This window comes from Geotrypetes seraphini, chromosome 4 (assembly GCF_902459505.1).
Source record: "Geotrypetes seraphini chromosome 4, aGeoSer1.1, whole genome shotgun sequence".
Classification (NCBI taxonomy): domain Eukaryota; kingdom Metazoa; phylum Chordata; class Amphibia; order Gymnophiona; family Dermophiidae; genus Geotrypetes; species Geotrypetes seraphini.
This window is the reverse complement of record NC_047087.1, coordinates 176,415,260-176,442,686: the sequence shown is the minus strand read 5'-3', so window position 1 is coordinate 176,442,686 and position 27,427 is coordinate 176,415,260. Positions and strand designations below refer to the sequence as shown.

General features: G+C 46.2%; 1 protein-coding gene across 13 annotated transcripts in view; it reads right to left on the bottom strand.

Moving 5' to 3' along the window:
* The window catches only part of CNOT1 (CCR4-NOT transcription complex subunit 1), a 1,050,915-nt gene that overhangs the window by 798,893 nt on the left and 224,595 nt on the right, over positions 1 to 27,427 (bottom strand). For all 13 annotated transcript variants that reach the window (XM_033940598.1, XM_033940586.1, XM_033940591.1 and 10 more), the window contains one exon: positions 7,034 to 7,160. In XM_033940598.1, the coding sequence (XP_033796489.1) occupies positions 7,034 to 7,160 (127 nt within the window). The remainder of the gene's footprint in view (positions 1 to 7,033; positions 7,161 to 27,427) is intronic.

Here is a 27,427-nt window from a genome sequence, read left to right as displayed (position 1 = left end):
TACCGTCAGCATAGTATTAAGGTGCCCAGAAAGCTTCACTACACTCAAAGACGACATAGACAAACACAACTTATCCACTGACCTTAAAGCTCGTGTGGGCTCATAAAACTGCAACAAAGAACGTAGTAACAGCGGCCCATCACATTTCACAAGCTTAAAGAGCAAGCACAGAACTTTAAACTCTACATGTGCACTAATAGACAACTAATGCAAATCTTGTAAAATTGGAGTCACGTGCTCAAATTTTAAAGCCCGCTCATCAGTATGGAGAGAATGACTGAGGTCCCAGACAATGGCAGGGGGCTTAAAAGGTCTGGTATGGTAGAAGCTCCTTCGTGAATATGGAAACCAAGAGATTTACAGATAATGGTGTCTTATCTAGTGGTGAGTGAAAGGCACCGATAGCACAGAGATGAATACATACTTAAGTAGTTTTAAGTCCAGAGTTGTGAAGGTGATAAACCAGAACTGACAGTAGGGGGTCAAGTGATTGGATCTAGCAAGTGGCGATTACACCAAGTAGTGAAGCAAGTCCATTTGAAATGACAGTATTGTTGTATAGGTAGATTTCTGTAAGCTTCTATAATGGCTGACATTGCAGAGAGAGTATAAGTGTCTACTCTGTGGGAGATAGATACCATCCTGTGAGCATTAACAAATACTGATTGAGATGGAGGAGAGAACCTTCATTCTGTATCCATTATGTTGGAAATACTTGAAGTGTGATGGGTTCCCAAACATTCAGTTGTTTTGAGTAGAGGGAATCATGGTTAACATGGCAACTGAGGTGCGATGAAAATCATGGTGGCTTGATCTTGATGAAGTTTGACTAGAGTCTTTCCAACTAGAAATATTGGCGAGAATGCATACAGAAACTTGTTCCACTAGTTGAGGAGAAAGGTGTCTAACCCCCAAATGACTGGGAGTGGAAAATCTGGAGCAGAAGAGTGGAAGTTTGTTGTTGGGATGGGAGGGGTCCCCTAATCCAAAAAGATCCGCTGCAAGAGGGGTGTGTTAAGAGATCACTCATGAGGTTGAAGGAGTCTGCTCAGCTGGTCAGCTAAGATGCTCTCTTTTCCTGCTAGATAAACTGCTTTGAGGCGATTGCCCAGGTCCATATTTGTATTGCTTCCTGGTACAGTGGGAAGACCCTGTGCCTCTATTTCATCAAGTAGAACACAGCAACTTGATTGTCTGTGTGGATGAGAACTACTTGGATTCTATAGATGATCCTGGATGGTGCTTAGGGCACTGAGAATTGCTCACAGCTCCAGGAGACTGATGTGGAGAGTTTTCTCACGAGGACTCCAGATGCTATGGGTGTGTAACCGTCAAAGTGCCCCTCCAAGCTTACCATAGAAGCATCTGGAAGGCCCATGGAAAGAGTGGACGAAGTATCCATTACAAGGGGGATTGCCAAAGTACTGAGGTCACTTGTATTGGTTAAGAAACTCAGTGTCCTGAGTTCACTGGGAGGACAAAGCTCATTGAGTCACTAAGGTGTAGACCAGACGTGAACTATGGAGGCCATATGACCCCAGAATGCATAGCATCTGGCATGCAGTAATGCATGGTAGGGAGGACACTTTCAGGCAAAGGTGAATAAAGATTTTCGACTCTCTGGTGGCATATTGAAGTAGAAAAGCTTGAGACTGCATTGTGTCCAAAACAGTTCCTATGAACTCCAAGGTTTGAGTTGGTTGGAAGTGTGATTTCTGGTAGTTCACTGCAAATTCCAGGAACTCCAATAGACAAACTTTGAAATTGATGGCATTCTGAGTCCTTGATTAGACAGTCTTCTAGATAATACATGAAACCCACAGGAGTGGAGAATTGCAGCCCCTACCACCAGAGAATTCATGAACACTCTCAGTGCAGATGCTAGGCCAAAGGTAAGACCCAGTAGTGGAATTCATGAACCCACAGGAAAGTGAAAATATTTCCTGTGGGCAGGTAAGATAGGAATGTGACTGTATGCTTCTTTGAGGTCTAGAGAGCAGAGCTGATTGTTCTTCCCCAATAGTAGTAATGGTACATGGGACCTGGGTTGGTCACTGTTGAAAACAGGATACTGGGCTTGGACCATCAGTCTGTCCCAGTATGACAATTCTTATGTTATGTCCTCAAAGACCATGCAAAAATTCATTAAATATTTAGTGAGAGTTCAGAGGTCTAGAATTGGACAGAGACCTCCGATCTTTTTCAGTATCAGAAAATACTTGAAATAAAACCTTCGGACTAAGTTTCCAAGTTTATTCAAATTTTGATATACCAACCATCAACGTGTATCTGGTTGGTTTACAATGCTAAAATATAAAACATAAAATTTTAAAAACAAAAAGGGGTGGAGGGTTAAGACTATTACATTTGACATAAATGATACAGAAGGAGAGGAAATTGTTCTATTGCACTGAGCTGGAGGACAGCTGAGAGCCCTTGGTGGGGGGGAGGGGTCTTCTGGGTGTTGTTTAAATGGAAACTCTTGGAGAATGGTTAAGGGATGTCAAAGAAAGTTGAGAGCATATCTCCATGAAATAACAGTGTCAACCCAATCATCGCTGGTAATGAGAACCTAGTAAAGCATAGTATCGCTGGTAATGATAATAGTAAAGCAGAGTGTCTCCCCAATTAGATGATGGCTGATTGAGACATCAACAATGCTTTCTAAGAAAACGTGAAAAATAGGACTGCTTAACTCAAAATCATGCAGTCAATTTGGACTGTTTTTGTTGCTTAGAATGTCTCTGGTTATATCTGTGGCAAGAAGAGTAGTAAGAGGATCACTGCAAAGGGTTGGAGTACCTCATGAAAGTTTCAGACTGCTGGGAAGACAGACCTAGATAGGATTAAACAATGAAATGAATGCATGATAGACCTATCTGCAGCCTCTTAAATATAGTCGTCAAACAGGTTGTCTCCTTTACAGCATATATTAGCGAGATCTTGGAATGAAGTTTCCAAATCAGATATACAAGCCAGGCAAGGTGGCGGAAAGCAGTAGAAACTGTTGAAGCTCTGGAACATACATCAAAGCAATCAAAGGAAGCTCGAGCCCATATTGGAGAGTAGATTTTTAACTACCTGTTGTTAAGGCTTGAGCTGGCAGCAGGAAGATATTTCTCAAAGTCCAGTAATTGTTTGACCAAGAACAACTTTTTTGTAGTTTTACAACCACACTCAAAGCGGTTTACATATATGTACTTCAAGCATTTTTCCCCTATCTGTCCAGGTGGATTCAATCTCTCTAATGTACCTGGGGCAGTGGAGGATTAAGCAACTTGCCCAGGGTCACAAGGAGCAGCACAAGGTTTGAACCCACAACCCTCAGGGTGCTGGGCTGTAGCTCTAACCACTACACCACACTCTCCTCCTTGAAGTAGATGGACATATAAAACTGATAGTGCATGATACGGCTGAGAAGCATAGTAGCTTGAAAGATGTGATTACTGAACTTGTCTAGAGTTCTGTCCTCCCTACCAGGTGAACATTGGCATATGACCTGGAGCTGTTAGATTTCTTCAAGGTCAATTCTACCACTGAAGACTGGTTGCAATTCTGATTTATCAAGGCCAGGACAAGAGTGTAGTCTGCAGAGGGAGTTTTGTCTGTGAGAAGCCACTGGGAATGTAAAAGGAGTCTTCCAGTTTTTGAAGAGAGCTTCTTTCATCAATTTGAGCAGTAGAACTTTAATACAAATCGGTGGGCCATTCCTCAATCTAAAAGCCTTATAAGTTCTGATTTGAGCTCTTCCTTTGACTCCATTTCAATGGTGAGAGTTTGACAATTTGACACATATCTGGTAAATAAGCTCTCGGAAGGCAGCCATTGACATGGAAGGGGAGGTGAAGGGTTGGATGGTATGATTATCAGCAGATAGGACTGGAAGATCAGAGTCGGAAAGCTCAAAATGCTTTCTCCTAGATGACTGATGGAACAAAGAGGTAAGCATCCCAAGGAGTGGTGATAAGAGCATTGAGCAAGTATCTAGACTGAATCGAAAGGAAGCATGGTCCCTTGATGAAGATGGGTGTGTCGATCTTCTCGATACAGATGGTCAATGTTGCGGTGACCTGGATGTATGGGCACATCAGTAAGCTGGACAGAAATTGGTGCCTGTGTGGTCTGCGGTGGGTGAGACTGGAGAAGCCCAGATAGCTCTTGTTACAACAGCAGACAGAGCTAATTAGAGTGCATAGAAGTTGAGGAAACACGGGAAACAGCAGATGCATGGCTGGTGGAAGACATGTCTATGCTTTTTAGATTTATTTCTTTTTTATTATAGTATATATCTTTATTGAGGGTTTTTTTATTATTATTATATATCTTTATTGAGGAGCTTTATTATTATTTTTTTTTTATATTCTTTATTCATTTTGAAAACTTACAGCAAGCGTATAGGAATATATCATTAGTAACAACAATAACACTTGTAATTCTCATATAATTCTACAAACATAAAAATTATATCCCGTCCCACCCACCTTCTTTCAAATATTATAATCAATTATATCATAAATATAATATAAACACATAATATAGTGAAATTTCCAGAAAAACTCCCTCCCAACCCCCAATGTGTACATATATTCATCCAAGGAAAATGATGTTTACTCCTTACAATATCATTCCAATGGCCCCCAGATCTTTATAAAATTATTATAGTTCCCTTTCTGTAAGAGGAGCTTTATTTCAATGCTCGTCTGCTGCCAGTGGTACCGACAAAGATGACAAGAGTCCATTCAATGGGACATCAACAAGGCTAATGCAGGTTTCAATGCCTTACCTCCTACAGCTATATAGACAACATCATCATTCTACTTCCTTTTGACCAACCAGTGCCCTCCATGGCAGGCACAATACACAAAACACTTGATACAATAGTAACATGGATGAAAGAACACAAACTGAAACTAAATCCTGACAAAACAAACTTCATCCTCCTCGAAAATAGCAAAACCCCAACTATAAAAAAAACCTAGTAATAAACTCAACCTCATACCCCCATCCAACCCACTCTAAAACTCCTGGGAGTGCTGATAGACAGAAGATGCACCATGCAGCCACAAATCAACAAAACAATTTAAAAAAAAAATAATTTGCAGTCATGAGAAACCTAAGGCAAGTTTGAAAATTCTTCAAAAAAAAAAAAAACAGTTACAACTTATGGTACAATTCCTAGTCCTAGGTCTAATGGACTACTGTAACATACTATATCTCCCTTGCCCAACAACCATGATGAAGCAACTACAAACCGTACAAAACACAACCCTAACACATATCTATTCACTGAAAAAATACGACCACATTACAGAGGCATACCACGACTCACACTGGCTCCCAATACAAGCAAGAGTACTCTTCAAATTCTACTGCCTACTATTTAAAGCCATAAATGGAGACAGCCCAGCCTACTTGAACAACCGACTAAATCAATCCACCTCAACCAGACACAGAAGAACCCAAGTACCATTCACGCACCCTCCAACCAAAAATGTGAAACTAAAAAAGCTGTACGACAACCTCCTAGCCAGTCGAGCAGCAAAGATGGACCACCAACTCTCCAATCTACTGATTTCAATCACAGACTACAAAACCTTCAAAAAAGAAACAAAAACCCTACTATTTAAAAAAATACATAAAACCAAACTAACAACTAGATCTACCTCAAACATCACCTGCAATACTCTCCATTCCTTAGCAAATTAGAAAATATCCAGCCCACTCCTTATGTACTTCTAAATGTCCTGACAATTCATATGTAATCCGCCTTGAACCGCAAGGTAATGGCAGAATAGAAATCACTAATGAAATGTAATGCCGGCTGACGTAGAATAATGAAAAAGGAATCTCCAGGCATATCTGATGTTTGAGATGGTGCCAAAAAATTTCTCAAACTGAAGTTTATGGGCCTTCAGTGAACATTTTTGCATGCATGAACAAAGGGTGCAAAAGATGTCTCAGTGGTCATGGCTAAGGAACTGAACACACCAATTATGTAGGTCAGTGGCTGAGATGGTCCTACTACACAGAGTGCACTGTTTGAAACCATTGGGTACCCTGGACATGGATGGAAAAAATACCAATGCAAAGTCAAAAGGCTGGGAGCTCGGAGAATTACCCTAAAAGGGGGTTGATGCACCTGGCAATAAAAAAAAGGGCTGGAGGGGGCCAATAGATGCAAAATTGGAAAAGCTAAAAAATATATATATTTTTTTTTTACTTTTCCAATTTTGGATCTATTGCCCCCCCCCCCCCCCCCCCCGTCCAGCCCTTTTTTTTTTTACTGCCAGGTGCATCAAACCACAAATCCGGACCAGTTGAAAGACAGACAAAATAAAGAAAGTTTAAAGAAAAGCAGTTTCTCTGTTCCACGGAAAATGAAGAACTGCAAGTCCCGTGAGCCAATGTCAGGTGGGAAGGCACCAATGTGCATGATCCTAAAGATTTAATGTGACAATACATTTTTGACTGTCCGATCAGATTCTAGATGACATCACTCAGATATGAGAATATCATGCCAGCTTGTCCTCAGAGAAGCTGGTATGATTGAGTTGAATCTGAGCAAATCCCTGCAAATTTCTCTGGTGATTTTCAACTGTCAAAAGCAGACAAACCCATTTGTTAAAATTTGCAACCACTACCATCTGAAAAAGGCACGATTTTGCCAAACAAGGTACACAGGATATTGATTTCACTTGTTTTTTGACCTTCTGAATTTGCAACATCTTCCCGGTTCGCTAAGTGCTATTTTCCTAGCAGGCAGGAATCCGCCACATCTCTAGCCATGACTGGGTCTCAGGAGAATGGAGAGCAGGCAAAAGAGCAAAGACTACACCTATGTGCTCTGAAGAATGAACTCTTATGCCCAAGCTAATCCTGCTATAAGACTGCTCTTGCCTTATACTCTTCTCTTTTCAATGTATTTCATCCACAAACAAGCCTTGGAGAAAAATTCATAGTGATTACATGGCGACATCATATTCCATCAAAGTAGTTTAAACACTTATCTGAATTTTGTCAGTACACCACTCACCTGTAAGGGAATACCATCAGCCAAACCCGAATGAGTTCTAGCCATCATTCCCAAAACCCTAGCAACTTGGACTGCTGTAACCTCCCGAACACCAAACTGCATGATTATACTGCGGCATTCTTCCACACTGAAAAATTAAAAAAAAGGTTTTAGAGGTCCACATTCTTCTCGACTCAAAAGAATGCTTATCCTGAAACAGGAGAACATTTTCTAAAATAGAGCTTCCAAAAGACATCAAATGGGGTCACAACTACTCACTATTATTGAATGTTGTCACAAGCCCGACTTTCATACCAGCCTTGTGCCAGTTAAAACACACAGAAACACTTCTATTAAGTTGGTTAGGGCTGATTAATGTAACTCTGATGGGCAAAAACAAGAATATAGTAAGCATGCTGAGCCCAGATAAAACTCAATGCACACAACACTGCCTTCACTGCATTCCAAACACACCCAGGTAAAACAGGGCTCTGCCCCTTTAAGTTCCATCATCTTGAAATTGCTGGCTAAACAGGCAGAAAGGCAGTCAGAGCTAAGCTGTGACCATCCCCCGTACAGAGCTGGGCATGACTCAACAGCTCTGGAGGATTTGGATGGCTGGAAGTCTCAGTTGAGAAGGCAGCCCAGGGAAGTACACAGGCAGGAGGAGGCTTTCCTGTCCTCAGAGCCAGAGGACGTTGAAATGGTATTTCCTGAGGAGGACAGAGCTGGAAGAGCAGAATGAGTCTGAAGCCATGTACAGTGGTGCCTCACACAACGAACTTAATTCGTTCCAGGAGCAAGTTTGTTATGCGAAAAGTTCGTTATGTGAAACGCGTTTTCCCATAACAATACATGTTAAAAAAAATAATTCGTTCTGTAGCATAAAATATGCTAAGATGACATAAAAAAAGATAAATTTTTGGTTATTATTTTTATTTAGATACATCTAAAAACATAATTGTTTTTTAAAACAACACACATTTTTTAAATTTAAAGACAGACTAAGTAGAGTCTAATTTTACAGTGAGAGAGGGCAGAGTCTCAGCGGCAAAAAACTGGGACTTAACTGTTCATTTTTTTTTTTTTTCTACCGTGTTTCCCCGATGATAAGGCAGGGCCATCAAATAAGACAGCCCCCCCTTTTTAGAAAAAAATGTAAAATAAGGCACCCCCCGCAAATAAGCCACCCACCGATACCTGCGCTTACCCGAATCGGGTGGTACGGTGGGTGACTCCGTGTGGTCCCTGGCACCCCCGACACGATCGGGGCAAGAGGGAGCTCAAGCCCTCTTGCCCCCCCGACTCCCCGACACGATCGGGGCAAAAGGGAGCTCAAGCCCTCTTGCCCCCCCCGACTCCCTGACACGATCGGGGCAAAAGGGAGCCCAAGCCCTCTTGCCCCGCCGATTCCCCAACTCCCCGACAATATCGGGCCAGGAGGGAGCCCAAGTCCTCCTGGCCACGGCGACCCCCTAACCCCACCCTGCACTACATTACGGGCAGGAGGGATCCCAGGCCCTCCTGCCCTCGACGCAAACCCCCCCTCCCCCCAACGACCGCCCCCCCCAAGAACCTCCGACCGCCCCCCCAGCCGACCCGCGCCCCCCCTGGCCGAACCCCACGACACCCCCAACCCCCTTCCCCGTACCTTTCTGTAGTTGGCCGGACAGACGGGAGCCAAACCCGCCTGTCCGGCAGGCAGCCAACGACGGAATGAGGCCGGATTGGCTCATCCATCCCAAAGCTCCGCCTACTGGTGGGGCCTAAGGCGCCTGGGCCAATCAGAATAGGCCTTAGGCCCCACCAGTAGGCGGAGCTTTGGGACGGATGGGCCAATCCGGCCTCATTCCGTCGTTGGCTGCCTGCCGGACAGGCGGGTTTGGCTCCCGTCTGTCCGGCCAACTACAGAAAGGTACGGGGAAGGGGGTTGGGGGTGTCGTGGGGGTCGGCCAGGGGGGTCGCGGGTCAGCTGGGGGGGCGGTCCGGAGGTTCTTGGGGGGGGCGGTCGTTGGGGGGAGGGGGGGTTTGCGTCGAGGGCAGGAGGGCCTGGGATCCCTCCTGCCCGTAATGTAGTGCAGGGGGGGTTAGGGGGTCGCCGTGGCCAGGAGGACTTGGGCTCCCTCCTGGCCCGATATTGTCGGGGAGTTGGGGAATCGGCGGGGCAAGAGGGCTTGGGCTCCTTTTTGCCCCGATCGTGTCGGGGAGTCGGGGGGGCAAGAGGGAGCCAGGCGGAGAGAGGGCAGTTAAGCGCAGTGCCTGCGCGGAAGGATGCAGCTCGGGCGACTTCATTGTGTGAAACGAAGTTCGTTGTACGAATCAAGACATAAAGTTCGTTGTGCGCAGCGTGCGCTGTGCGAGGCGTCCGTTGTGTGAGGCACCACTGTATTTGGGAGACTTGCCTAAACAATTTATTATGGAAGCCATGGAAGTGAGTTGAGGCTGCTTGTTGCCTTTGGGGAAAAAAAAAATTTTTGAGCCTTTAGGCTCCTTGCTGAAGCTTATGACTCTGAGCTAAGCTGGGTTAGTGAGAGTTTGTGGATGTCATCGGCATATGACAATATGCTCTCGTCTTCAAATTGGATATCTCCGAGTGAACCCATGAACAGGTTAAATAGAATGGGAGAGAGTGGTAAGCCCTGTGGGAATCCACAGAAGGCCCTCCAGCTTAGATCTGTAATATGCTTAAGCAGTATATCAAATGTTAATAAAACATCATCTTTTTTGACGGTCTATTCTCTGTTCTTGAGGAAGTCCATGAACCAATTAAGAACAGTGCCTGTTATCCCTATCTCTGAAAGTTTTGTTAAGAGCAGGTGGTGATCAATGGAGTCAAAGGCTGCAGATTTGTCAAACTAGAGAAGTATGGCCTACCGGCCTGTACTTAATAGTTTAATTTTGGTTAGCAATGTTAAGATGAGCTCAGTACTGTGTTGCTGTCTGAATCCAAATTGAGTCTGATGAAGGCAAGAATGTTGTTCTATGTTCGCTGTTAATTGCTTGCTTAGGTGTGTTTCGATGAGCTTGGTAAGAACTGGGATGCCAGCAATGGGTCTGTAGTTTGAGGGAGTGGAAAGATCTGTATTTGTAGACTTAGATATTTGGGGTCAATGCTGTTTTTCCCTTTTTTTCAGGTAGGTGGCCTTGATTCAGGGATTTGTTCAGGAGGGTGGAGAACCAGGTGATGATTTCCGCTGGTGCTGATGCAAGTAGGTAGAGGGGGCAATTGTCTAAGGGGCTGCAACAGTTGGATAGTTTGCATATTATTTTTTTTGTCAGAGATAGAAAGGGTGGTGAAGGTGGACCAAGGGGCAGCTGTGAGAGGTGTTTGGGCTGGTGGTTGGTTTGCTCCTTCCATTTGAACAGTTTTGATCTTGTTAAAAAATAAATATGCTAGTTCTTAGGCTGTAGGTGTGTTGGGGTGTCCTGTAGTGCTTTGTTTGGGGGGTGTAGTTAGCTGTCTTAACAGGAGAAATAATTTTTTGTTGTTAATGTTTTCTTTTTTTATTATTATTATTTATTTATTGAATTTACAAATAATGTACAAGGTAACTCTTGCAAAAGAAATACAGAAGGAAAAGTCAAAATGAGGTATATTTAAACATAAGTTAGATCAGGGGTGTCCAACCCGCGGCCCTGTGAAGAATTTTGTGCAGCCCCACTCATCATGCTCAAGGACAATGCGGTGTTTTCCTCTGCCACCCCCCCAGCTGTTTAGCGTCTTGCCGGAGCGTTCACTCAAAGCTGCGGGCAGCGGCTCCTACGTGCCTCCTGCGGCTGACCCGGAAGCATTCCCTCTGACGTTGTGACATCAGAGGGAACGCTTCTAGATCAGCCGCGGGAGGCGCGTGGGAGCTGCTGCCCGCGGCTTTGAGCGAACACTGCAAGAAGGAGGAGGAAGCAGGCAAGAAGGTAAATACCCGCGGCCTAGAAGGGAGAAAGGGAGAAAGGCGTGAGACTTGAGAAGACTTGAGGGAGGGAGCACAAACTTAGGGAAAAATGATGGAAGGAAGGAAGGAGGGAGGGGCATGAACTTAGGACACAGAATGAAGGGAAAGATAGAGGGGAGCATGAGCCATAAGATGGAAGAATGGAGGGAGTGAGGGAAAGATGCAGAGGTGAGGGAAATAATAGAAAGGGAGAAATGGGTGTCAGAGAGGGAAAGAGATAGTGCAATTGGGGAGATAAAGAAAGAGGAGAACTGTTGGGCAGAGAGAAGGGACAGAGACAGAGAGATCATTATTGGACATGGTGGTGGGAGAAGAGTGAGGTATAGATGCATGAGCACAGAGAGTAAGGTGATTACATGCTGGGCCAAGGAAGCCCAGTTTTGGCAACCACGTCGCCTTCTTCAGGGGAGGAGTGTGTGGCGCAGTGGTTGGATATACAGCCTCAGCACCCTGGGGTTGTGGGTTCAAACTCCGCGCTGCTCTTTGTGACCCTGGGCAAGTCACTCAGTCCTCCATAGCCTCAGGTACGTTAGATTGTGAGCCTACCGGGACAGATAGGGAAAATGCTTGAGTACCTGACTGTAAAAACCGCTTAGATATCCTTGATAGGCGGTATATAAAATCCTAATAAACTTGAAACATATTTATCGTATAAGTATCTGTTTCACTGATACGATAAATATTGTCCCCTGAAGAAGGTGACGTGATCGCCGAAACTGGGTCCTAGTTGGGATTTCATTTGTTTTTATATTTTTAAAGACTTCATATCAATAAAAGTGGTTGTGACATCTCCAGTGCCTCTTTTTGCTGTTCTCCATGGTATTTTGAATACCAAATGTTCTAGTCTGTCGGTATTTAAAGGAAAATAACAGACTAGTTACAGTTTGTAATAGCATAGTGCATTGTAGGCGGCATGTCAAGGCAGGTTTACAGTCCAATAAGTGAAGTACAGTTGTCTCAGGGAGACAATGTGGTCTGGAAAAGAAGTTCAGTACTTACACAGAGTGGCTGAGATTAAAACTGGAGATTATCTCAAGTAGGAAGATAAGATGAGTAAGAAGAACAACTATCTTGAGGAAATGTTGAGTTCAACATAAGAGATTTGAACCCACTGGATCTGTGCCTAGACGGGATTCAATGGGAGAAGACTACTGGTTAAGTAATATGCTGCAGAGATGAATCATAAGCACTTTAATTGGGGATTTTAACATATGAAGAGTACCTATGGATTTGGAACAACTGGAGGATGCTGGACTAGAGGCTGACATCATGAGGCCCTTTAGGAAGTAAGCAAGCAATTAACATGTATCCAGATAGTTGGTGCCCAAAGGAACTTATAAGGCACTTAAGACTTGAAATATAGTGATTAAAAGTACCTATAGGGCACTAAGAGGTGAGAACAGCACATATGAAAGCACTGATTGTTGTCTCCTCAAATTCTGAATTTTATTTTTTTTAGTATGAGAAAGACACAAACAAAAGGTAATGCAGAACTAACAATACAGGATATATGTTCACACTCCAGTCCTGTAGGCAATACCAGCAGGTAAACTTTGTGTACATGATGCAGTAGAATTATGTGGAGAATTGATCAAGAAGTTATGGTAGTTAACATTGAAATAGTGAGTTGGATATTATCACGCAAGGGGAGCCAGGAATGAGGTTGTACAGTGCCGATACTGTGGCTTGTGAAGCAGAAGAGATCTTGTACTCTGAGTTCAGACAATTGAAAGGTTTGAAGAGGAATGGGTTTGCTGACATTGAACTGAAGAAGTAGAGGTAATGAGAGCTGTTTTGGTCATGGTGGTTTAATCCTGCTGAAAAGTGAATGAGGAGTTCCATATTACAGGGACGCAAGGGAACTCAAGTAGGAACTGTGTTGTCCAGGATGGGAGAAACTGAGTGGAATCCAAATGATGAGGAGAGAACAGACTGGAACATAATTACAGAAGGGTACAATTATCAGCAGAGAGGAAGATATTGAAGCATGGAGATCCCCAAGTTATGTAGATTTGGTAGAACGGAGAGAAAGGAAGATACCACTCATGAGCTGAAGAAATGTGATGAAAATGACTGTTAGAACATTCCATTGCTCTGCTAGCTTTGAAGAGACTTGCATCACCTCATGACAAGAGAAAGTCTGCACACCCTTGGCTGATTATGTAAATGACGACTAGTAGAAGTGATAAGAGCAGGAATACTCTGGATGCTAATGCTAGACCAAAGGGTAGTAGTACCCCATAGTGAATATGATACATTTCTATCTGGAAGCAAAGGTATTTTCAGTGAGCCGGAAGAATGGGGATAAGTGTGTAGTCTTCCTTGAGATTCAGAAATAAAACAATTGTTCTTCTCTAATTGGAGATAGAAAGCTTTTGTTGATAAGGTTGAAGAATGGGCGCAGTCCTCCGGTCGTCTTTGGTGAGGAATAGTTGGAATAGAACCCCTTGCCGCTCTGCCAAGGAGGTAATGATTGATGGAAAGCAGTCACAGAAGGTCCAAGAGATCTTGTTGAAGGGAGGTCTGTTGAGAATTGCGACTAAGGCAGTATATCAAGTTTAATAAACGATAAACAAATTTTCTTGGAGGCCTATGCGGACGTATGCTGTGAAGACAAAGTATAGCTTTTGATAAAAACCTGCAAGGTCCTGTTGTTGGTGGTTAGGCTCAATGATGTTGATAATGAGTCAGATGACCTCCAATAGGATGAAGAATTGGATGGAATGGCAAAATTGTGGCCAGACTCTGGATAGGGAATTAACAGAAACATTGGTATTTCAGTAGCAGTTGGATTGCTAAAGATAATGCCGTCTCTGTCGACCAGAATTTAAATTAGAGGAACAGATTAACTGCGTAAGAATGAAGTGTGGTACAGTCATGACAAGCAAATACTGTGCAACAGTTTGTACACAGTCCAGGCCAAAAGTAGTTCTCTATGTGGAAGGTTAGATATCCTATGCTGAAAACAGGTATTGCTTGTCTTTCAGAGGACTTGGAGAGCACTGGTACTGTTTGTGCTCATGGAGGGGTATATTTTGTTTATTTATTTTTAGATGGGAAGAGTAAACATGTCAAGGATTAGCAGATGACCCCCCCTTCTTGGCTCAATATGAGAATGGAACCCCTCGATAGTGCTGATATCAGAAATTGATAGAGAAGTCTCCTTGTTTGAATGGAGGTCTGATAAAGATAAGAGTATAATCCTTAGTTTGTCCCAGTCAAGCTGATGAGTGTTAGTGGTATATGGTGAGTGAACCTCCAGTGGATGTGTATGGAGGATGTAGAGCATTTATTAGGCATTATAGGATACCAAGAAGTTGAAAGAACTTGCTTCAAGTAAGAGTTTGAGATGTTTGAGAGTGTTGGCTTCTAGGGTGCTTTGGAGCCAGAGTTGTGGAAGCATTGATGGTTTAGTGTAGCACCTTTCAAGTGAAGTAGTTGACTGTCTAGAATCATGCAACTTGGAGGCCAAGAGGGAGGTCATACTGCAATCTTGCCTAGTGATCTTCTGCATAGTTTTCCAATGTGATCACCGAAAAGCTCGTTTATCAAACAAGGGAAATTAGCAAGGCAATCCTGAAGAGTTTGTTCCAAGCCTAAATCATGAAGACATGCTTTTCATCTCATTGCAATAGACAAGAATGATGCTCTGGAAGTGACATCAAACGAATCAAAGACTGATCTTGACATAAATGTCCTGGTCTCAAGGAGATCATGTGAAGTTTGCTTAGTTAGAAAGTTGGTCTACAGGAATGGATTGTTAAAAATGAGACAGGCACTGAACTAAGTGCTTAAAACAGAATGTCATAGAAAACATAATTGAATTTACAGTTGGTAAGCATTGTATTTTGAAATAGCTTAGGACCACAATTATTTAAAGTACGAATTCCTCTACTTGGAAATGCAGTGGCATATGATCTAGAGCTGGGCAACCTCTTTAAAACAGATTCAACCAGAAAAGATTGATGTTACAAACATGGCCTATAAAAGCCAGGACAGGACTGCACCCTGTGAAGGAAATCCAATTTGGAAGGAGCCACTGGTATATGCAAGGAACTCTCCCAGGTTTTCAACATGAAGGCTTTTATAAGGTCATGGATTGGGAGTTTTAAACATTACCTTTAGAGCTGCTAAGTGCAGCTCTTGCTCTGGTTCAGAATCTATATGCACATTAAGAATTTGACCCATTTGCCTTATAAACATGGCAAAGGAAAGGCTCTCCAGGAGGTGTCATACATCTAGGTGGAGGAAATATATCCACCAAAAGTACATAGGCCTCCGGTGCAGAATAGTGTCAGAGAAATCCTTAAGGGATAGATTGGAGTCCTTGCATTGTAAAACTGATGTTTAAAAAAAAAAAGCTCCTCCAAAAGGAGCAGCTCCGCAGTATGGTGGCTATGGTACCAATGACTACAGTACTGGTGGCTACGGTACTGATGATAGCGCAGGGATGGACTACTTAGTCTCCGTCAGTACCAGTCTGACATCAGTGAGGAGGAAGTGCTCTGATGATGGGACCTGGAATTGCAACAAGGAGGAGAAATGTGGTACCATGAGGCCTTAAGAGCCATGCTCAGGCTGGGCCTGTACCGGAGGAGTCGGTGCAGCAGTTGGCTTCGATTAGCCTCAAAGCATCATTGCTAGCTACTTTTAAAGCAGTTTTCGCAGTTGTATCATTGAATGTACCAATGGTAAAGGGTATCAAATGTTGGTGACCAATGTCAAAACATACCTCAAAGGCGACACTTCCTGTAATAAAGAGCGGGACTACCATTGGCACCATTTGGCACGATGGGTTTCAAGTTTATTTCAAATTTATTATACCGCCCACTCGAACCTTCTAGGCGGTGTACAAAAATGCCTTAACAATATGCCAATTAAAATATAATTTAGTCTAAAACAAACCAAGGGAAAATATGATTTAAGGACACAGACGAACAGGGACAGACGGGAAGGAGGGATTAGAACTACAATTGATAGAAAGAAAAGAAAACACTTAAAGAGAAGAACAAAAGGTTGGGGAAATGAAAATGGAAATGTTTCTTAAAACTAAGTCATCCTGAAAAGCACAGTTACTTACCGTAACAGGTGTTATCCAGGGACAGCAGGCATATATTCTCACATGTGGGTGACGTCATCTACGGAGCCCCGGCGCGGACAGCTTTTCAAGCAAACTTGATTGAAGTTTCAAGTTTGCACACTGCACCACGCATGTGCGTGCCTTCTCGCCCACTAGAGGGCGCATCCCACCTCGTGGTCCTCAGTTCCATAACTAGCAAGGAAGCCATCCCCGGGGAGGCGGGCGGGTTGTGAGAATATATGCCTGCTGTCCCTGGATAACACCTGTTACGGTAAGTAACTGTGCTTTATCCCAGGACAAGCAGGCATGATATTCTCACATGTGGGTGACCTCCAAGCTAACCAAAAAAGGGCAGGTGGGAGGATGGCGATTAGGAAAACAGATTTTGCAAAACTGACTGGCCAAACCGGCCGTCACTCCTGGATAAAGTGTCCAGACAGTAATGAGAGGTGAATGTATGAACCGAAGACCAAGTGGCAGCCTTACATATGTCCTCCATCGGAGTGGATCGGAGGAAAGCTATCGAAGCTGCCATCGCTCGGACCTTGTGCCCCGTGACTCGACCCGGGGGAGGAAGGCCAGCCTGAGCGTAGCAAAAGGAAATGCAAGCGGCCAACCAGTTAGACAGAGTGCGCTTGGAAACTGGGTGCCCTAATCGATTGGGATCGAAGGACAAAAACAATTGAGGAACCTTCCGATGAGGCCTGGTGCGTTGAAGATAAAATGCCAACGCCCTCTTACAGTCAAGCGTGTGAAGCGCCGTCTCGCCAGGATGGGAGTGGGGCTTCGGGAAGAACACAGGAAGGACAATGGACTGATTGAGGTGGAAGTCAGAAACAACTTTAGGTAAAAACTTAGGATGGGTGCGGAGAACCACCTTGTCGTGATGAAAGACAGTGAAAGGAGGGTCCGCAACCAAGGCTTGCAACTCCCCAATCCGCCTGGCGGAGGTGAGGGCAATTAGAAACACCGCCTTCCAAGTCAGAAATTTCAAGAGGGACTTGTTGAGTGGCTCAAACGGGGGTTTCATCAGTTGAGCCAGAACCACATTCAAATTCCACACGATAGACGGAGGCTTAAGAGGGGGACAAACCCTGAGTAACCCTTTCATGAAGCGTGTCACCAAGGGATGGAGTGACAGAGGGCGTCCCTCCAGAGGTTGGTGGAAAGCAGAAATCGCACTGAGATGAACCCGCACCGAAGTGGTTTTCAAGCCGGAGCGCGACAAATGAAACAAGTATTCTAAAACCGAGGATACCGGAACTGATACCGGATCCAGGTGAAAAGACGAGCACCAGGTGGAAAACCTGGTCCATTTCTGCGCATAGCAAAGCCTCGTCGAGATCTTGCGGGAGGCTTCCAACACCTCCTTCACCGATTGAGACAGGTCCGGAGGAGTCAGGGAACAAGAAACCAGGCTGTCAGGTGCAATGACTGCAGATTGGGATGTAACATGGATCCTTGACTCTGAGACAGCAGAGAAGGAGAGACAGGCAGGGGAAGAGGCTCTCTGGCACTGAGCTGGAGCAGCAGGGAGAACCAGTGCTGACGCGGCCACCGAGGTGCTATGAGAATCATCGTGGCCGTGGACGATTTTAGGTGTACCAACGTTCGCATGATCAGAGGGAACGGAGGGAATGCATACAGGAACCTCCCTTCCCAGTTGAGTAGGAAGGCATCCGCTTCCAGACGGTCCTGCGAGTACATCCGAGAACAATATAGTGGTAGTTTGTGTGTCTCCGGAGAGGCAAACAGATCCACCTGTGGCGTTCCCCAGCGAGCGAAGACCTCGCGTAGAACTGCTGAGTGTAGAGTCCACTCGTGCGGTTGCAGAAGTCGACTCAGTTTGTCCGCCAGGCAATTCCGTTCTCCTTGGATGTAGACCGCCCGGAGGAAGATGTTCCGGGAGGCCGCCCACTCCCAGAGGCGAAGAGCTTCGGAGCAGAGGGGCCATGACCCCGTTCCTCCCTGCTTGTTCACATAATACATTGCCACCTGATTGTCCGTGCGGACGAGGACCACCTGGTCCTGCAATATGTGAACGAAGGCTCGAAGTGCTAGGAAGATGGCTCGCAGCTCTAGCACGTTGATATGACACTGACGGTCTTCTGACGACCACAGGCCCTGAGTGCGAAGACCGTCGAGATGGGCTCCCCACGCGTACTCCGAGGAGTCCGTGGTCAGGACCTTGCGAAAAGGCGGAGTGCGAAACAATAGCCCCATGGACAGATTTGAAGAGTCTGTCCACCAACGCAGCGATTTCCGCAAGGGCGGAGTTACCGAAATGAGGCGAGACACCGGGTCGCACTCCTGACGCCACTGGGACGCGAGGGTCCACTGAGGGATCCTCAGGTGTAGCCTCGCAAACGGCGTGACATGTACCGTCGAGGCCATATGGCCCAGCAGCATCATCATGCGCTTGGCCGACACCCTCGATAGTTGGGAGACCTGGCGGCTCATCCGTACCAAGGCTTCCAACCGCTGGGTCGGCAGGTAGGAGCGTAGGCGCACCGTGTCCAGCACCGCACCTATGAATTGAAGAGACTGCGACGGTCTCAACTGAGACTTTGGAAAGTTTATCTCGAACCCGAGAGTTTGCAGGAAGGCAATAGACTGTCGGGTCGCTGAGATAACCCCCTCCCTGGTCGGGGCTTTGATGAGCCAATCGTCCAGGTAAGGGAACACATGGAGTCCACGTGACCTGAGGGCTGCTGCAACCACCACCATGCACTTCGTGAATACTCGTGGGGACGCGGCCAGGCCGAAGGGCAGTACCCTGTACTGGAGGTGGAGGTCCCCCACCTGGAATCGTAAGAATCTTCGACAGGCGGGGTGCACCGGAACATGGGTGTATGCTTCCTTCAGGTCGAGGGAGCACATCCAGTCCCCTTCCCCCAAGAGGGGGTACAAAACCGGGAGAGATAGCATTCGAAACTTCTCCCGGGCCAGGAATTTGTTGAGCTTCCTGAGGTCCAGTATGGGGCGCAGGTCCCCGGTCTTTTTTGGGACCAAAAAGTAGCGGGAGTAAAACCCCGTACCCCACTGGTCCTTGGGGACCGGCTCGACCGCCCGAAGCTTCAAGAGGGCTTTGGCTTCGGTTATAAGGGTCGGTAGCTGCGAACGGTTGCAGGGGACTAAACTTGGGGGACTGTCCGGCGGCGAGGACACAAAGTTGAGCGAGTAGCCCTCGGAGACGATCCGGAGCACCCAAGCGTCTGAGGTAATCCCGGTCCATGCCTCCCGGAAGGACCGAAGACGGCCCCCGATAGGAAGGGGTTCCTGAGAAAGTGCGGAGGGGAACCCGCCCCGTCCGCTCAGCCCGTCAAAAGGAAGGCGCTGGCTTCGAAGGGCCCTGCGCCGGGGCTTGGGGTTGTCCCCCTCTGCCTCGCTGAGACGGACGTCTCGGAGGCGGTCTCGAGAAAGCCGGGGTCGACTTCTGAGGGTATCGGCGCGGCGGAGGCCGAAAGGGTTTCTGCGGCGGGGGCCTAGGTTTGGGGCGGACCAGGGATGCTAGAGAGCGCTCCTGTTCCGACAAGCGCTTGGTCGCCGCGTCCAATGACTCGTCGAATAACTCGGACCCCACACAAGGCAAGTCTGCCAGGCGTTCCTGCAGGTTTGGGTCCATGTCGAGGGTGCGAAGCCAGGCCAAGCGGCGCATGGCCACCGCGAGGGCCGACACCCTCGAAACCAGCTCAAAGGCGTCGTACACTGCATGAAATAGGTACAACCGCAATTGAGACAGGTTGGACATAAACTTGTCGAATCCTGCTCTTTGGGAGTCCGGTAACGAGTTTCGATATTGAGGAAGGTCCTTCACCATCCCACGCAAAAAGGAGGAAAAGGTGAAGGCGTAATTTAGAACCCTGGTGGCCATCAGGGAATTTGAATAGAGGCGACGGCCAAATTTGTCCAGGGTCCGCCCCTCCCTGCCTGGTGGAACCGCCGCAGAAACCCGTGAGGGCTGTGATTTTTTAAGAGCAGACTCCACCAGAAGAGACTGGTGTGAGAGCTGCGCCTTATCGAACCCTTTAGGGGGAATCGTCCTATACTTCGATTCCATTTTTGAAGGCACAGACGTGACTGTAAGAGGGTTTGACAAGTTCTTCAGCCAGGTTTGCAGAAGGACACTGTTGAGAGGGAGTCTAGGCACCTCCCTAGGAAGAGTGGGGAGGTCCTGTTCCTCCAAAAATTCTTTGGAATACCGAGAGCCTACCATCAGGTCAATCCCCAGGACTTGGGCCATGTCCTGAACGAAGGATGAAAATGAGGACGGCCTAGTCTGGGGAGAGGGGGTTCTCGACCGCCCCACCGAGGAGAGGGGGGAGGCCTCATGGGAATAATGAGGATCCCTAACCGATCCTGAATCCCAGGATCCCCTCTCGAGGGCCCTCGAGGGGGAAGGGGAAGTTATCCTCCTCGCAGAGCCCCTGGGTGAGGACCCCGGGGTTCGTGGGACACTCTCCCGTTTCCTCGGCGAGGCGGCCCGGGAAGACTTCCCATGGGGTGAGCGGAGGAGCCTTGGGTTGTCGAGGCGCAACTCCGACACCTGCAGCGCCTCGCCCCCGAACGACGAGGAACGGTCGCGCCGAGGCGAGCCTCGGGGCCGCTTAGACTTCCTCGATCGACGCCCCGTCCGAGGTCGCGTCGAGGGCGAGGCGTGTCTGGAAGACCCGGAGGAAGAGGAGGAAAGACGGCGCACTCTGCGCAACTTTTCTTTGGGCCTTACACTCCGCTCAGGGGGTTCCCCCGAGGTCGAGGTCCGGGGCGGGGCCGAGACCGAGGTGAACGGGGCCCCAGTACCCGAGACCGAGGTCGCCGAGGCCGGGGCTCCCGAGGGAGCCGAGGCCGGGGCCTCCGAGACCGAAGGCGCCCAGGCCGAGGTCGAGGCCGCCGGAACCGCAGCACGCTGCAACACTTCCAGGGCTCCCGACAGCTCCGACGAGATCAGAGCTCGGAGGAGATCCTGGAAGGCCGGAATCCCCACGAAGGTGGGGAGTTCCGAGTCCGGGGCACACTCCCTGGAGGGCGACCTCGGTCTCGAGTATTCCCTCGGGGTGTGCGGAGTCGAGGTCCGATGCGGGGCCGGGGTCGACCCACCCGCCTTGGCCTGACTCGAGGATGGCTTCTTTGCTGAAGGGGATGGAACAGAGGACTTACCCGAAGCTTGCTTCACTGACGACGCCTTCGAGGAAGAGGGCCGAGGGGAGGCTGAGGCCCCCGAGGACGCCGAGGCCGAGGTCAAGGCCGTGGCCGAAGCCGAGGCCGACGTCGAGGCCTTAGGCGGCGCGTCGACGGCGAACAATTCGGCCATTCTTGCCTTACGGCGACGGAGGGCCCTGTTTTGGAAGGTAGCACAGCGATCACACGAGTCTGTCGGATGTTCGGGCCCAAGACAGACAATGCACCACCGGTGAGGGTCAGTGATGGAAAGCAACCTCTCACACCGGCTGCACTTTTTGAATCCCGTAACAGGACGGGACATCCACGAAGAAAAAGAAGAAGGCCGGGAACGTACCGACGTCCCGCGGCCACGGCTTCCGGGAGCCCCCGGAGCCCGACGAAAAACGAAAGACTTTTTTTTTTTTTTTTTTTTTGAAAAGAAACGAAAGGAAAACAGCACCGCGAACTAATTCGAAGGGAAAACAAACTAAACGCGGCAGCTAGAAGGCAAAAACACTGGAGCTCAGATCCACAGGGCTTTCTTGCTCCGCGGAAAAATTTGAACTGAGGACCACGAGGTGGGATGCGCCCTCTAGTGGGCGAGAAGGCACGCACATGCGTGGTGCAGTGTGCAAACTTGAAACTTCAATCAAGTTTGCTTGAAAAGCTGTCCGCGCCGGGGCTCCGTAGATGACGTCACCCACATGTGAGAATATCATGCCTGCTTGTCCTGGGATAAAGGACAGTTTAAATTACAAAGGCATCGCAGAAAAGGAATGTCTTTAGCATCACCTTAAATTTAATCAGTGTTGTATTTTCCCGCAAGTAGTTGGGTATTACACTTTCCAAAGAAAAGGAGCATTAACAGAAAAAATTGTGGTCCTCATTGTACTGATATGTTTCAATGAGGGAACAGTAAGGAGATTATGCGCGGTAGATCGTAGAGATCTAGTTTGATTATAGGGGATAAGCAAATTATTAATGAATTCTAGCTGGCTGTTTGCTTTCATTTTAAAGGTTAGAAGAATTTTATAAGTGATCCTATGCTCTATAGGCAGCCATTGAGCTTTGTGTAAAAGAGGCGTGACATGATCATATTTTTTGCGTTAAATAAAAATTTTTACTGCAGTATTTTGAACCATTTGGAACCTTTTTATTTCTTTTTTGTAGTGCCCTTAAAAAGGGCATTGCAGTAATCCAAGCAAGAGATAACCAGTGAATGGATTAAAATATTCAAAGACGCAGGCTCTAACAGTTTTGCTAAAGCTTTAGTCATGCGTAGCCGATGAAAGCAGCATTGGACCATTGTACTAATGTGTTGGTGATAGGTAAGTTTGCAATCGAAAGTGACTCCTAGTAATTTTAAAGAAGGTTCAGCTTTGATAGGGAGATTTTTGAGTTTAAGGGGGGTTAATAATGAGAGGCCATCTTCGAAAGGAAAAATCATTAATTTTGATTTATTTATATACAAGGAAAGCATATGTGCATCAAGCCAAGAATTAATCTTTTCTAATTTTTCATTAATGATGGTAATTTTATTCGGGTTGTTTAAGTCTATTGTATGTACTAATTGGACATCATCCGCATAGGCAAATGTTGTGAAACCAATGGATTGGCCTAGTTAGTAAAGGAGCTAGGAGCTAAGAAGATATTGAAAAGCATAGGGGATAGAATTGAACCTTGCGGTATACCATAATCTGTTGTGAAAGAGTCTGAAGAGGTTGAATTAAATACAACCTTAGAAATCCGAACTAAGAAGAAAGAAGAAAATCAGTCTAGGACTTGATCTGTAATGCCAACGTCATGTAAACGTGATAAGAGAAGTTTATGGTCGATTTCAAGTTTCAAGTTTATTAACTTTTTAATATACCGACCATCAACAAGTATCTGGCCGGTTAACAGTAAAATTTTAAAAAGAGAGAGAAAAAAGGAAAAAAAATAATAAAATAAAATAATAAATATTTAAAAATGATTAGAGTGAACATCAAAGACAGACTTGAAAGTGAGGGTAGAAGGGAAAGGAGGGGAAAAGTTACATATTTTGAGAAGAGAAGGAGAAAGTGGGAGTGGGGTAAAACATATTGGGTAGGGTCGCTTTTTTAAAGCGGTTGGTTGCATAAGAGAGGAACAGAAAATAGAAGGGAAAAAAAAAAGGCAAGAAGAAGAGAAGATAACTCTAAACACGAGTGAAGGCGTCACGAAATAAAAAAGTCTTCAGGCTTATCTTAAATTTATCTAGATGTTGTTCATCTCGAAGTTGCTGTGGCAGAGCATTCCACAACGTGGGGCGACTACTGCAAAATTTATTTTCCAGGTGTAATAGAAATCTTTTATGGAAGGAATTAGCAAGAGTTTTTGATCTGTTGACCTTAGAGTATATGAAGAACATTGAGGAATGAGAAGTTTATCAAGATATGAAGGCTGGTGAGAGAGATCTATTAGCATACAATGAAAGCAGGTCATGCAAATAGATCTCATGTATATTCATTGGGGAAATCTTGAAAGCCCGACTGGACTGCGGCCCTCAAGGAGGACTTTGACACCCCTGACTTCGACACACTTGAACTACATCAAAGTCAAACCACAGACATTTGTTTGACTTCAACCAGAGCTTCAATGGTTTTTCTAATACAAGCCATCTAAAATCACTAAAGTAATGTAATGTAATTTATTTCTTATATACCGCTACATCCGTTAGGTTCTAAGCGGTTTACAGAAAATATACATTAAGATTAAAAATAAGAAAGGTACTTGAAAAATTCCCTTACTGTCCCGAAGGCTCACAATCTAACTAGTGGTGGAATAAAGTCTTCATACTTAGGGCTAGATTCACCAAACCCACCGATTAACTTCTGACCACTTAGCAACCCCTTTGCAACCCGATTCATTAATCTCTGTCCCGATCATCCTCCAATCCACACATGCAAATGAGGGGGAATGGCATTCAAATGCAGGCAGGCAGGCAGCAATTCACAAAAAAAAAAAAAAAAAGAGACACCGACAGGGCTGACCAATCAAAAATAAGTAACTGCTGAGGACCAACCGCTCAGGTCCTTTCCGACTGCCCTGCCTTCTGCCGCCCTGCTCTCTACCCTGATCTCCTGCTCTCACCTCAAATCTCTCCAGCTCTCACCCTGAATCTCTACTGCCGCCCTGCTCTTGCCCCGACTCTCTCCTGCCGCCCCGACTCTCCTGCCCTTCCTCGCAGTGCAAGCCTGTGGTTTTAACCTGTGGGTTTAAAGCAGGTTAAAATCATGGGCTTGCAAAGAAAAAAAGTAGATTTCCTGCTATGACGGGCACAGACTATCTACAGATGGTCTGCACATGTGTCAGGATCACTGTAGAACGATCCAGGCAGGCGGCTGGGGGTGTGATTCTGTTCGCCCTCATTTGTACGAGAGCAATTCATGAATCAGCCCCCCTCCCCAGACACAGATCGAATCGCTCACGGATCAGATCTGATCTGTGCCCTTAGTGAATCTAGCCCTTAGACCTAACTATATACCAGTTAAGAACAGCTTTGAAGAGCCCAAGCTAGAAGAACTTTGTTTTGGGTTTTTTTGTTTGTTTTGTTTATCTTTAATTGCTCCAGGAGTTTGAAACAGATTTTAGGATTGCAAAGAACTATTCTCATTCTTTATGTGTAAGCAGAAACTGGCATTTCCTAACAGGCCCAAGTAACCTGAAGGTTTCAGAGATGCTGCTGTATCAAAAATCAGAGACCAACAGTCATCTGAGACAACTGTCTCTGAAGCACATTAATTGCATGCCAAACTTGAAATTGCTGATATATTATGAATGCATTTTTAGTTAGCATAAAGCTATCAGTAACAAATTTTAATAAAATTAGATGCCACTTCCAAAAGTAGCGAAATTTATATAACACTGCAGAGTTGTGTGAGGTGCTACCTACAGCTAATTGAGTAAAAGCAGAATATTGGGAAAAATTGCCAAGGCAAAAAATGAATCCTGCTTGCATGATAAAGATACATACACACAAACATACATATATACATATGATATCTTCCTGAAGTCACAAGTTTAATACCATAGATATACAAAGAGTATTAAGAGCTTTGTAAAAAAGGCCTCCAGTGATACAAACATATCATATGACCCAGTGTTAAAAACAGTAGGTGCAGAGGACACACAGCCAGCCAGACACAGAGGACACAGCATGCACAGAGGACATCCACAGCAGACTGGCAAGCAGGAAGCAATGGAAGCAGCAGACAGAAGCAGGATGTTGAGCTATCCAGTTTTCTGCATCATATGCCATATGTATGACTACCTCCCCTCTGGGAGGCGTTCTTACGTATGTCCTTACGTATGCGCTCGATGCAGAGAGCTGGAGAGCCTGAAGAAACAAGTCAGACTCCTGGAGGGCAGAGTACTGGAACTAGAGGCACTTCAAGCAATGGAGGAGGAAGACAGAGATGCAGAGAAAATTAAGACAGAGAACACCATCGAGGAAGAAGTTCAAGAGATGAGAGGTTCATAGAGAAGGCATACAGGGAGTCCGTGGAAAATCACCAGCAACAGTGGAACTGCCGAGATACACCTACAGAGAGTGTAGACCACCCGACGGACAACCACCACAAAGAAATGGGTGACACAGCAGCGAGAACGAAGCACACGGACCTACGGCTGGAGAGATGGACATACACCAGGGACACGGACCTGCGGCTGGAGAATCAAGAGAAGATAGAGATAACAGCAATCGTCGTGGGGGACTCCATCATCAGACAAGTCGACAGCCACATAACGGGAGGTAGACTGGATTGGATGGTGACCTGCCTACCGGGATCAAAGGTAGAAGACATAGTGAGCCGCATCGACAAGATCATCGACAGTGTGGAAGAAGAAGATCCGTATGGCGGTGGTGATCCATTTTGTGATGAACAAAGTGAGCAACAGGAACTACAATAGGGAAGTACTGAAGGACCAGTTCTGGATGCTAGGAAGGAAACTGAAGACCAGAGTGCAGAGGATAGCATTCTCGAAGATCCTGCCAGTAAACAGGGCCGATGAGAAGAGGCAGATGGAGCTGCAAGCAGTCAATGCGTGGATGCGGCGCTGGTGTGAGGAAGAAGGATTCCACTTCATGCGAAACTGGACGACGTTCTGGGGGAAGCGCAAGCTATTCAGGAAGGACAGACTCCACCTCAGCAGAGACAGAACGAGGCTACTTGCAAGCAACATCGAGAGAAGTTGAGAAGTTTTTAAACTAGGAAGAAGGGGAAAGCCAACAGTCGACCGAGAGAGTTGATGGTTCAGGAACCAGTATATCCAGAGGATACCGTGCAGAAGATAGAGGGAAAGACAGATCAAAACGGACACAAGGGGGAAGGAAATGAAAGAAAGTAACAGACCACAAACTCAAGTGTATGTACACGAACGCAAGGAGCCTAAGGAATAAGATGGGTGAATTAGAAGCTATGGCACAAAAAGATAACGTGGACATCGGCATCACGTAAACATGGTGGACCGAGGAAAACGTCTGGGACACTGTGCTACCGGGATAAAACTATACAACAGAGACAAGAGTGGCTCAAAAAGGTGGGGGCATAACTATATACGTCAAAAAGAGGGAATTGAATCTACTGGAGAGAGCACGCCACAACTGACGGATAAGGTAGAATCTCTATGGAACAAATGGACTGGAAACGAAGATCAGCATCTACTACCGACCCACAGGGCAGTCGGAAAAATAATGGATGAGATTAAACACAACTTCAAGGGAGACAACGTAGTTATCATGGGTGACTACAACTATCCGGGGATAGACTGGAACCTAGGCACATCCGGCTGCGCCAGGGAGGCCAAGTTCCTGGATGCTGTAGGCGATTGCTTCCTGGAACAACTTGTCAAGGAAAATATGAGAGGAAATTCTGGACTTAATTCTAAATGGACTGCGAGGACCAGCACAAGATGTAGATGGGACGCTGGGAAACAGCAATCACAATATAATCCACTTTGATATGAACACAGGGGCGAAACATCGGTCCAGAAAGCACAGTTACTTACCGTAACAGGTGTTATCCAGGGACAGCAGGCATATATTCTCACATGTGGGTGACGTCATCTACGGAGCCCCGATGCGGAAGCATTTTCAAGCAAACTTGATTGAAGATTTAAGTTTGCTCTGCTGCTCCACGCATGCGTGCCTTCCTGCTCCACTAGGGGGTGCATCCCCTCGTGGTCTCCAGTTCACTTAACTAGCCA